The 10,391-nt window shown below is 56.6% G+C and overlaps 1 protein-coding gene across 1 annotated transcript in view; it reads right to left on the bottom strand.

Annotated features, from left to right (window-relative positions):
• Positions 1–2,548: 2,548 nt before the first annotated feature.
• LOC138066521 (otoferlin-like) overlaps positions 2,549–10,391 on the bottom strand; it is an 85,551-nt gene continuing 77,708 nt past the window's right edge. The window contains 8 exon segments of the mRNA XM_068936387.1: positions 2,549–2,729; positions 3,486–3,586; positions 3,793–3,971; positions 4,510–4,751; positions 6,586–6,687; positions 8,940–9,061; positions 9,280–9,423; positions 10,220–10,379. Coding sequence (XP_068792488.1) covers positions 2,549–2,729; positions 3,486–3,586; positions 3,793–3,971; positions 4,510–4,751; positions 6,586–6,687; positions 8,940–9,061; positions 9,280–9,423; positions 10,220–10,379 — 1,231 coding nt within the window.

Here is a 10,391-nt window from a genome sequence, read left to right as displayed (position 1 = left end):
AGCAGGGCACGGTGCGCTCACTCCATCGGCCTTGCCTGGCTGCCCGCTCCCGCCGCTGCTTTCCCACGTGTGACGCGGGGACACCGGGTCGTGAGCAGCAAGGGCGCAGAATGGTGCCCGAGCGTGGCTGGGCTTTGCGGCGGGGACGTTTGCCTGATTGTGGCACTTGTGCCCACCGAGGGAGCGTGCAGCGGGTGGTGGGCGCTGGGGGGGCGACAAAGCCACGGAGAGCGCCCCGAGGGGAGGAGAGACTGCAGAGAGACGGAAGGAGCCAGCTCTTACCCCGCTGCCTTGCTCCTTCGCCCCAGCTCAACGCCACACTCTCCACCTGCTCGCGCACTCGCTCGCACACTCGCTCGCTCGCTCGCAGGCAAAGTGACAGCGGCACTTCCCCCAGCCCCACCTCCAGAAAGACCCCGGCATTGTGATGCCATGGCGACATCACTTCCACACACCTGGTCTGCCAGGGCACCCCCAGGCCCCACCTGACACTGCTCTCACCCAAACCCTGGCTGCAAGGCCAAGCACTGGAGGGCACCGAGGAGCAGCATCCCTGATCTGCTTTGCTGGAGGGTGATCCAGGCCTTGCAGCCACCACTAGAGCAGCACCCTCAGCTTTGCACATACTCCAAGCCCAGGGTGGGGCAGAAGGAAATGCCAAGTTCTGCAGCCAGGCAGGAACAACTCCATGCACCAATACAGGCTGGGGCCAATCGACTCCAAAGCTGCAAAGGCCAACAGCATCATGAGCTGCATTAGGAAGAGCTTTACCAGCAGGTCGACGGAGGTGGTCCTTCCCCTCCACACAGCACTGCTGAGGACACACCTGGAGTACTGTGTCCAGTTCTGCACTCCCCAGTACAAGAGACACACGGAGCTCCTGTAGTGAATCCAGCAAAGGGCAACAAAGATGATTAAGGCACTGGAGCATCTGTCAGACAAGGAGAGCCTGAGAGAGCTGGGACTGTTTAGCCTGGAGAGGAGAAGCCTCTGGGGGATCATCTTAGTATGTGATTGGGGAGGGGGAGTAAAGAAGAGAGAGCAAGACTCCTCTCAGTGATGCTGAACGACAGGACAAGGGACAAGGGGCACAAACTGAAATACAGGAAATTGCACTTAAAGATCAGAAAATACTTCTCTACTGTGAGGGTGGTTAAACACTGCAATGAGTTCCCCAGAGAGTCCGTGGCGTCTCCATTCTTGTAGAGAATACAAACTTGACTGGACATGACCATGAGCAAGCTGCTCCAGCTGGCCAAGCTTCAAGCAGCACGGTTGCACTAGAAGATCTGCACAGGTCCCTGACCACATAAACTATTCTCGAGTCTATGGTGGCATTTGGTATATATGTCCACAGCCTAGTGGACAACGGGTCTCGGCCCTGGGGGGTCCAATCTGTGCTCGGGGCTGGAAGTGAACCCCCAGGGCACGTGTGGCTGGGTAACAGAGGGCAGTGGCAGACAGCAGCTCTTCTGGAAGAGCTTAAACCAACTTTTATTGACAAACCACAACAACATCATCCTAAAAACAACCCCAAGAGCTCCCCAGGTAGTGAGTAAGGGTCTTGCACACTTGAAGCTGAGAAAGGTGGATCTTCAACAGCTTAATATTGCAGTGGGCTGAAGAAAGAGACCTTCCCTCCCTCCCCCAATATACACAGCAAGAAAAGCCCCAGCCCCAAGAAGTAGTGGTCAGTACAAAATAAATAGGTAAACCAGCAGACCACGCTGAGCTCACACTGCACCAGAGAACGTGGCTCCATGGGAGCCTTCAGGCAAGTCCCACCACCACTGCTGCTTTCAGTGGCCTTAGAAAGATGCTTGAGCTGCTGGAAATCTGCCTTCCTGGGGATGGGGCAGCCCAGTCTGCCCCTTGCAGAGCCCAAGGGCTCTTCCAAGTCTCAACTGCTGTTGGGGCAGGGTGGCTGGCGTGCCCTGTGGTGGCATCAGCCCCTGCAGTCAGGGGCAGTGACCTTCAGGGCTAGGAGGGGGGCAGCGGCAGTGCTGGCATGGAGGCCAGGCTTTGGGGCTGCTCTGTGCCTTGTCCCCAAGCCCGAGGGGCTGGCGTGCTCCCAGCAAGCCCTGGCTGCTCTGCCCCACGTCACTGGTTCATGACTGCTTTTAACGTGTCCTGTGAACAAGCATTTAGGCAGCATTCCCACAGCTCCAGCAACGCAACCCTAGTGCTCCCTCTGCTTTCTGCTGGGGCAGAGGAGCTGAGCTGCCCAGACGGGGCACCGACCTCTGCCCCCAGTGGGTCAAGGCATCTGGGACCCACAGCACGGGTGACCCAGAGTAGCCAGCCACGCATCTCTGCCAGCCCAGGTGAGGGACACAGGACAGCCTGGGGACCAGAGGCCTTCTCCAACCCCACTGCTCTGAGAGTAAAGCCAAGAAAGGGATCCACAAAGCAGAAACGCAAAATAGGAGGCACAGCAGCAGGGAGGAGATGTCCCTCAAGGTTGCTGCAAGGCAGAGGCGAGGAGAAGGGCATGGGGCTGGGGCAGGCAGTGGCGCTGGGCTAGGGGTGTGGGGGTGGCCCCTTTGCCTCACGCTCCCACGAGCTTCTTGACCACGTAGCCTGGCATGCTGTAAAGGAAGAGGGCCAGCAGGATGAGGAGCAGCAGGGCCAACACTATTTTGATGATGAGCCACTTGTAGCGGGTGCAGGTGAGGCATTTGATGGACTTGAGGGGGTTGAGGAACCTCATGAAGGATGTGTCTGGGCGGCTGTTGGGGAAGCAAGCATCTGTCATGAATGCCATGGCCACAGAAAGGGAGGGCAGGCACAACAAGCAATACAACCAACATGTGAGCCAATGCGGCGGCAGCATTGTGTCCCACCCAGCCACTCCAGGGTGCAGCAGGCTCTCTCTGGGTTGGGGCCACAGCAACCATCCCCACTCAGATGTGGCTTTCCTGTGGCTGCCCAAGTGCATGATCCTCCCCGGCTCACCACAGTCTGCTCGCACCCTGGCACAGCCTTGACTTTCCTTTTACAAGCCCAGCTGGCAATGGAGAGGGGCACTGTGAGAGAGCCCACGATCTCCTTCCTTGGATAACCCTTCACGCAGTGAAAGAGCCTGACCTTGAGGATCAGGAGGGTTTCCAAGAGGAGCCAGCAGAATTTGTGCCAGAAGGAGTGCAGGGACTTGAGTGGGGGGGTGGGGGAGGGGGTCCTGATGAAGCTGATGTCCTGGCAACGGGTACCAGAGGGGAGGAAGAAGAGGTGGGAGGCTGGAGCTAGGAAGGGAGGGAGAGAAGGAAGAGACTAAGGAAAGGCAGGGAAGTAAATAGAGGGCACTGGAATGAACCAGGAGAGGTGACTCTGCCCCTTTTACCCTGCCCGCAGCCCTCATTCCTACATCCCCAGATAAGTGACCCCTTTCTAACCCTCCCCTGCCCGGCTACCTCCCCGGGAACCACCCGACGCAGCATCTCCCACAAATCCAGGCATCTGCTGGGGGAGAGGCGTCTCCTACTTACTTGGGTTTCTCCAGTGGGTCAGGCTCATTGCGAGCCAGCCCAGCAGGCAATTTCTCTGCCTCCTCTGCTCTCAGGAGCTGTAGTTCAGCTTCAACTTTTCCCTGCAGGGAGCACAGAGAGGCCTGCTGAGACATGGGCAACGCTCTCCACCGCAGGCCCCAGAGACGGTGCCAGCCAGCGACATGGTGAGCAGAGGGGGCCCCATGTAGCAGAGGCAGGCATGAAGGAGCTCTGCAAAGGGGCCTCCGTGTACACAGAGGATGCACTCCCCAGGACAGAAAATCCTCCCGCTTCTCCCCATCCTTGCCGTGATCTCCAGCTCATCGTTTTCATCCCTGGCCACAAACGGCCACCAGCCTTTCACTCGCTTCTGCTTGAAGAGGGAAACCATGGCCAGCTCTGCCTCATTTGTCCCCATCTCCATGCTGCACTGCTTTGCAGTCTTCGCTCCCCGGGGAAAGCGCTTCAGGTCCAGCTCGATTGCCCCTGGTAGGAGAGGGCGAAGGATACATGGTGGCACCCCTCAACTGTGAGTCTTTGGCTGGAGGCGGGCTGGGCCAACATTTCCTGCCCTGAGCTGTGTGTCCTGGCATCCTCCCACACATCTATGGCCATGCATCCTCCGATCTCTCCACTATAGCCTGCTTTTTGGGTCACGTCCCCACCTCCTCTCACCCTCTCAAACATCTGCCCACGGCTTCCAGCCACCCTGCACTCCAAAACTAGCTTGGGCATAGAGCTCCCAGACAGGCACCTAAGGGAAAAAGCTAATGCCTTTGCTACAGGAGCAGCCTTTGAACAGCAGCATGAAGACAAGGCCTCTTAGCCTAACTGCTCTTACCTGCAGCATCCAAAGGCGTTTGTAGGACACAATTGGCTTAAAGACCAGGGCTGTCCTTCCAGGATCTGTTCCTACATAAACCTTGTCTCATCCCACATGCCTTCCTGCTCCATCAGCCATGTAACCTCCCCCTATCCCTCCAGCTTCCCTGTCACCCCAGCTCAGCTGGCCCTCCCCCCTTACCGAGGAAATCGTCGGCCGAGAAGTGGTCGGCATCCCAGACCTGCAGGGTGAGGCGAGCAGGGAGCTTGTCTTCAGTCTCATCCCAGGAGAACATAGACTCCTTCTTGGAGTTGACCATCTTCTTCTCTGCCATCAGGTAGTCAAAGGGAAAGGTGGAGCGCCAGCTGAAGTTGCCCTCGCCAGTGAGTGAGGGGTAAGGGACATCTGTGTCTTGCTTGTCCTCCTGCTGGCCCTTCAGCCACCTGCAGGGCCCAGAGGGATGAGAGGGGTGGCACATATTAGCAGGAGGGAGGAGAGGGCACAGGGCCATCCTGCGCATACAGCTGGCATGTCTCCAGGCCAGCAAGGCATGGACACACTGGAAGGACTCAAGAGTAACGAGCAATGGGCTAGGGTTGCTCAAATCACCATGTCAGCCTCGCCAAGAGACAACATGAGGGCCCTAGAGGGAACAGGCTGATTGAGGGAGCAACATGCAAGCTGGTTATCAGGGTCCTTCTCTGGGCAGGGGGATGTTCAAGAGATGGAAAGGAGCAGGCAGCACTGCTGGGAAGTCTGGAGCAGAGCTTGCTGGAAGGAGCATTATGAATGTTCCTCAGCTTCTTCGACATGACAGGACACCTCTGTTCCTCAGGGAACTCTCAGATTTGTGTGAGTCTCTTGGTCCAGAGGGGCTGCAGCCAGCAGGGACATGGGTCCGTGCTTAGACACTTAGTACAGGGTTGTTCCCCTGGCCTCTGAGCATGCTGACACTCCCGCTCTGCCCTGCAAAACACACAGGGCAAGCAATCCCACCCCAAGCACAAAGGGAAGGCCTCTCACGTTTCAGATTCAGAGTCATCGCAGAAAAGCCACCCATGCATAAACCACCTACTTACCAGCCTTGAAACAGACAGTGACAAGACCTTGTCCCCCTCACGCACATGTACACAGACACAAATTTCACACGCCTGCCAGTATGCAGCAACGGCATGAGAGAGCATGGGTCCTGCCAGCATGTTAAAGTTCATCGCTCCAAGGGCACCTGCCCTCTGTGCAGCATGGCACTGGGAATGCCGAGGCAGGCACTGCATGCACTGCCCTAAACAACCCTCCACTGCACTCTGCAAACAGGACCAGACATAGAAAATGGAACACGTTCTCTAAGAGCAGCATGAGGTGCAAGACAAGGAGACCTGGCCCAAAAGCTCAGGGTAGCTTTTGGGAAGCAGTGAGCAGTTTAGCAGAGCTGTGGGAAGTCACTGCATGCTGTGATGTCAGCCATCAGCCTTAGATTCTGCTACACTAATCTGACCTTCCTCCTCATGCCTCTTTGCCATGACATAGGGTTTAAGCCTTTGGAGAAAGCTTGTTTTCTTGCCTGCTGCACATTGCGCTATGATCTAGTTGCATCTTAACCTGTGCGTGTCAATTCAAAATGAATGAAAGGATCTGGGAAATCCAAATCGACTCTTGCTGAAGCAGGACAGTTCAGGCAGCTCCGCAGGGACGGGAAAGGGAAATCTGGGGACCAAATTTGGCGGAGCCCATGCTGAGGGCCAGTCTCAGAGCCCTGCTATATGAGGACAGGAGAAAAGGGACTCACAAGCACGTTAAGGTAAATCGTGGGCCAGGGCTCACTCAGAGATGGTCCACAGGTACCATCTGCCCCATGCTGAATATGGGGAGGGTCAGTGCGGTCTGAGATCAGATAACCTGAAGGGAGCAAGCAGCAAGACCTCGGCCATTACCCCCGACAGACATCTTCTCTCCCACCAGGAAAGCATCATCTTCCAAAACCACCTCATCCGTGTTCCAGATAATGACCTGCAGCTCAAAGCTGGGCAACCAGGCCAGGCAGCACAGACAGACACACACAGTAGGTCAAGCAGCCAGCAAGAGAGACACAGAGGCAGAGACAGAGCACAGCACATAACAGCACCACTGGCACCATCTGGCCCTCCCCATGGGGAAACCCTTCCTAGCTGCATCACAGAACCCCCCCTCTCCAAAACCAGCCCTGGGGCCTAAGTGAGCACCAGGACCCCACCACGAGGAGAAGTGGAAGTGGTGGCACTGGCCAGCCACATTGTACACACCCCGCTGACAAAAACGTCCCTGGATTTCTCGCCAGTCAAGTAGTCATCGTCCTCCAGGATGACCTCATCTGTGCTCCACACTATCACTCTAAGCTCATATCTGGCAGCAGGAAGGGAGACCAGGAGGTGAGGCACAGAGGGGGGAACAGAGGGAAGGGGCAGGAGGAGATGGGGTGGGCAGAAGGGAATGGGATGATGCTGCAGGAAACAGGGCGGCAGGAACGCCAACTGCAGGGCTCTCTCACAGCCGTCTTGTCCTAGGGACCAACAGGGCAGGAACACAGAGGGAAATGGTGCCTCAGCTCGGAGGCAGCCCAGGCAGGGTCAGAGGAGCAACAAAGGGACTTTTACCTTCATCTACTCTGAACTGCTGCATGGCCCAAGCCAAAGGCTCTAGGAGACAGCACAGCCTTAGTCTCAGGTACATTTGTGGTTACAATGCGGGTCTGTTGGCCCTGCAAAACAGTCTGAAGCCAGCTCTTTTCCTCATTTCCCCACCTTACCCAACCGGGCCACCCTCCTGGAAACACAGGACAATTTTCCCCTGCCTTCAGAAGTCAGCTCCAAAGGCTCTACCTGCTCTTGTGTCCCAGTCACTTCATCGGGCATCACTGCCTTTCCTAGGACTCCAGCAAGTTTGGAGCCTGTAAGATATTCCCAGCATTGCCTTTGGTGTGCAGGCAACTGGGGTTTCCCAGCCACACTCGGTTCACTTGGGAATTGTGCTGATGGATAAACCAGCTCCCGTGGGAGTTGCCAGAGGAAAAGCAGAAGCCAGTTTCCTTGAACTGGAAGCAGCTGCAGTGTGGACGGGCTAGAAGAGGACTGGAAGACAGTGGCAGAGAAAGGCAGCCACGTGGCCACAATCACATCACACGGCTGCAAGTGCCAGGGACTCCTGTGGAACTGCGAGATTCCTGCCATCTTCAGTGCCAGCACCCTCCTGCCTGCTCCTGTTGCGGGGGAGGGCAGGGGGGGGCTTTCTCTGTGCTGTTCCTCTATAGCACCTAGCACTTGTCCAAGCAACACAGGGATGCTCTTCAGAGCTAACAGGCCACACCGTCAGCTTGTGTTACATGCTGAAACTCCTGGCAAAGAGGGGGGAGCTGCGTTAAATCCCGAGGATGATACATCAGCAGAACCTTGCTGAAATACAGCATCTTCCTACAGACACAGGCACTCACGCAGGTGCTCTCCAGTGCACGTGTGAAGACATACATGGGCTGATGTGTCCATGTGTAACTTGACTGGAGCTCACGTTTATCCCTGCCAAAACAGAGCGACCAGAGCCATAGCCCTTCCTGCTCCATTTTCCCCACAGGGAAGGGTGCATTGGTGTTTTCAAGGCTATTGAAATCCTCCCTTCAGCCCCTCCGGAGGAATGTCTCAACTCCAGCACACGGGGCACTACTGAGCATGGCTGCCCCTGGCTGCATTGCAGATAAACCTCTGTTTTTTCCAGGCTGCTTCAGCAACTAGAACTTTCTCTGGCTTCAGCTTTCCTGCAGCTGCCTGCCCTGCTCTTCACATCCAAGCTACGGCCCTCGGAGATCAGAGGAAATTGTCTCCACTTTCATTGTGCTTTGGAGCCAAACACCAGTCGACTGAGCACAGGAGTGCAAGAGATTCCCACGAGGATGCAAATACGGCCTCTGCATCCCAGCCCCCGGGGACGGGCAAAAGGGGCCCAAGGACACAGTCTAGCTGGGTAAAATTGGCCTAGCATGGATGCTGAGGAACGCAATGTCTTCCTTCTGTCTAAAGGACTCCTAGAGGGGCTGAGCATCAGAGGGCAGAGGTGGAGAGGACAGGAATGGGAAGGAGAACTCTCTAGTTCACTGTCTGCTGCCTGCTCTGTCCTACCTGCCTTTACCAAGTCTCTCCCAGTGATCCGCCTGGGGCCAGGGCCCTTCCTTGCCCAGAGCCCCAGCCAGACTGGGAAACTCTCCCCTCCAGCCAAGGGCCTGTGGACGCCCTGACCTAGGCTAACCCCTGCCCCTGGGGCTGCGTTCGGGCTGGCTGCATTGGTCTGCCCCCTTCCCCATACCAGGCACTAGCTAGCAATTTGAACTCCTCGTCTAGACCGACACAGAGAGGTGAGGAGCTGCAGGGAACTGAACAGATGGGAACTGAAGCACCCTGCAAGGGCAGCTCCACAACCTCTGGGGAAGCGGAAGACAGCATTTGATGCCTCCAGTCTTGGGATCTCTGGCCATGCCAGTCTGGTTGGGGGTCCCAGGCACATGGCTGTGCTGAGCTGGGCCATGGAGAACCAGTAGAAGAGTGGGGAAGCAGGGCTCCAGCCCCAGCCACGGGTTTTCCCTGGGGTTTGTTGGCTGGCAGATTCCTTACTTCTTTGGTTTCCTGGGGGAAATATCAATGGCAGGGCCTGGTGCCAGCATATCCATAGGGAACATGTCAGGCAGGGGGGAAGCAGGGGACCCAGAGACTTCAGGGTATGAAATAGGTGCCAGCTGAAGATGAAGAGGCATTGAAGATTTAGTCAGCTGGGCTCAACAGGCCGAGTGTTAAGGACTGCTATGTCCAAGTGCCACTTTTCGTAGGCTGCCTCCCTCCCCACTGCTCCCCATGACAAGGGGGGTTGCAGCTTGTCTGCCCAGCTGAGGTCTCTCCTCCCTGCTTGGAGGCTAAGCAGGCCCTGCCCTTCCCCCGGATCTTGGGCTGCGGGGACCTGTTCAATGCCCGGCTTGTCAGGGTTCAGCAATGGACGCGTCTCCACGTGCTCAGGGACCAGCCTGCAGCCTGCACGTGGAACGTCTTCCCAGTGGTGCAGCACGGTCAGTGCTAGGCGCTCCTCTGCCTGCTTCTTCTGTCCCGTGTGGGTAAAGGGAGGACTGAGTGTGGAGAACTGGGCAGAAGAGACACCAGGGACAGCAAACAATCCCAAGCAGGACCCAACCTCCTACTGACAGCAGGACCTCCAGTCTGGCTTTGCAAACTTCTGCTGACATCCTCTTCCCCAAGGCCACACACACTGCTCCTGCTGGCTACCTCTTCCAGCTCCTACCAACTTCAAGGCAGCAGGACTGCCTAGTAGTTGCTCCTCTCCGTTTCACTGGGCCCACTTTGTTCTTGCACCAACACTCCCTAACTCCTCTTTCTCCCCTTTCTACTCCTAGGCACTCACAGAGAAGGTCCAGATCCCCTACCAGGCTGTATTTTCCCACGCTCAACAAGCTCTATATCCACCGACACTGCTGCCCCCCTCCTCTGCACCCCTCCTGGTCTGCATTCAACTGTGTTGCACATATACGAGTGATTTGGACACAACCATTGTTTGGGGATGCAGCTATATGGACAGTGGCTTCCTAAGCCCTGCAAGGGCCAGGATGGGCTATCTGCATTGGTCCTTTGCCATAAACTGCCAGCAGGAAGGTTTCAAAGGCAGCTTTGGTCATGCCATGCCGTGGATGCTCACCAGTAACTCTGACAGCAACCTGGGTCATCTATAAGACACTGTCTAGCTGGTGACATAACGCAGGCCCCACACAAGGGGGTGGCTGGAGAGACATTGCAATGCTGCAGGGGGTGATGGGATTCAGTTCTGGATGATGAGGGGACACCCCATGCCCCTGCTCCCCTCCCCACCTTCACGCCATGGGGTGCGTACCATTTTCATCCTCCATCTCCGTGGCGCCACTGAAGACCCTCGTGGCCACTTTCACTCTTCCTCCTGGACCAAAGGGCGGCCCATCCACTTGGCCCTCTTTGCACAGCTTGCACAGCATTTGGGAAGGCTTCATGGGGTCACGCCACATGTTATACCCATGTCTGTGAACAAGA

This window comes from Struthio camelus, chromosome 3, assembly GCF_040807025.1.
Source record: "Struthio camelus isolate bStrCam1 chromosome 3, bStrCam1.hap1, whole genome shotgun sequence".
Classification (NCBI taxonomy): Eukaryota; Metazoa; Chordata; class Aves; order Struthioniformes; family Struthionidae; genus Struthio; species Struthio camelus.
Note: the sequence above shows the minus strand (reverse complement) of the source record. Positions and strands in the feature narration are given on the sequence as shown.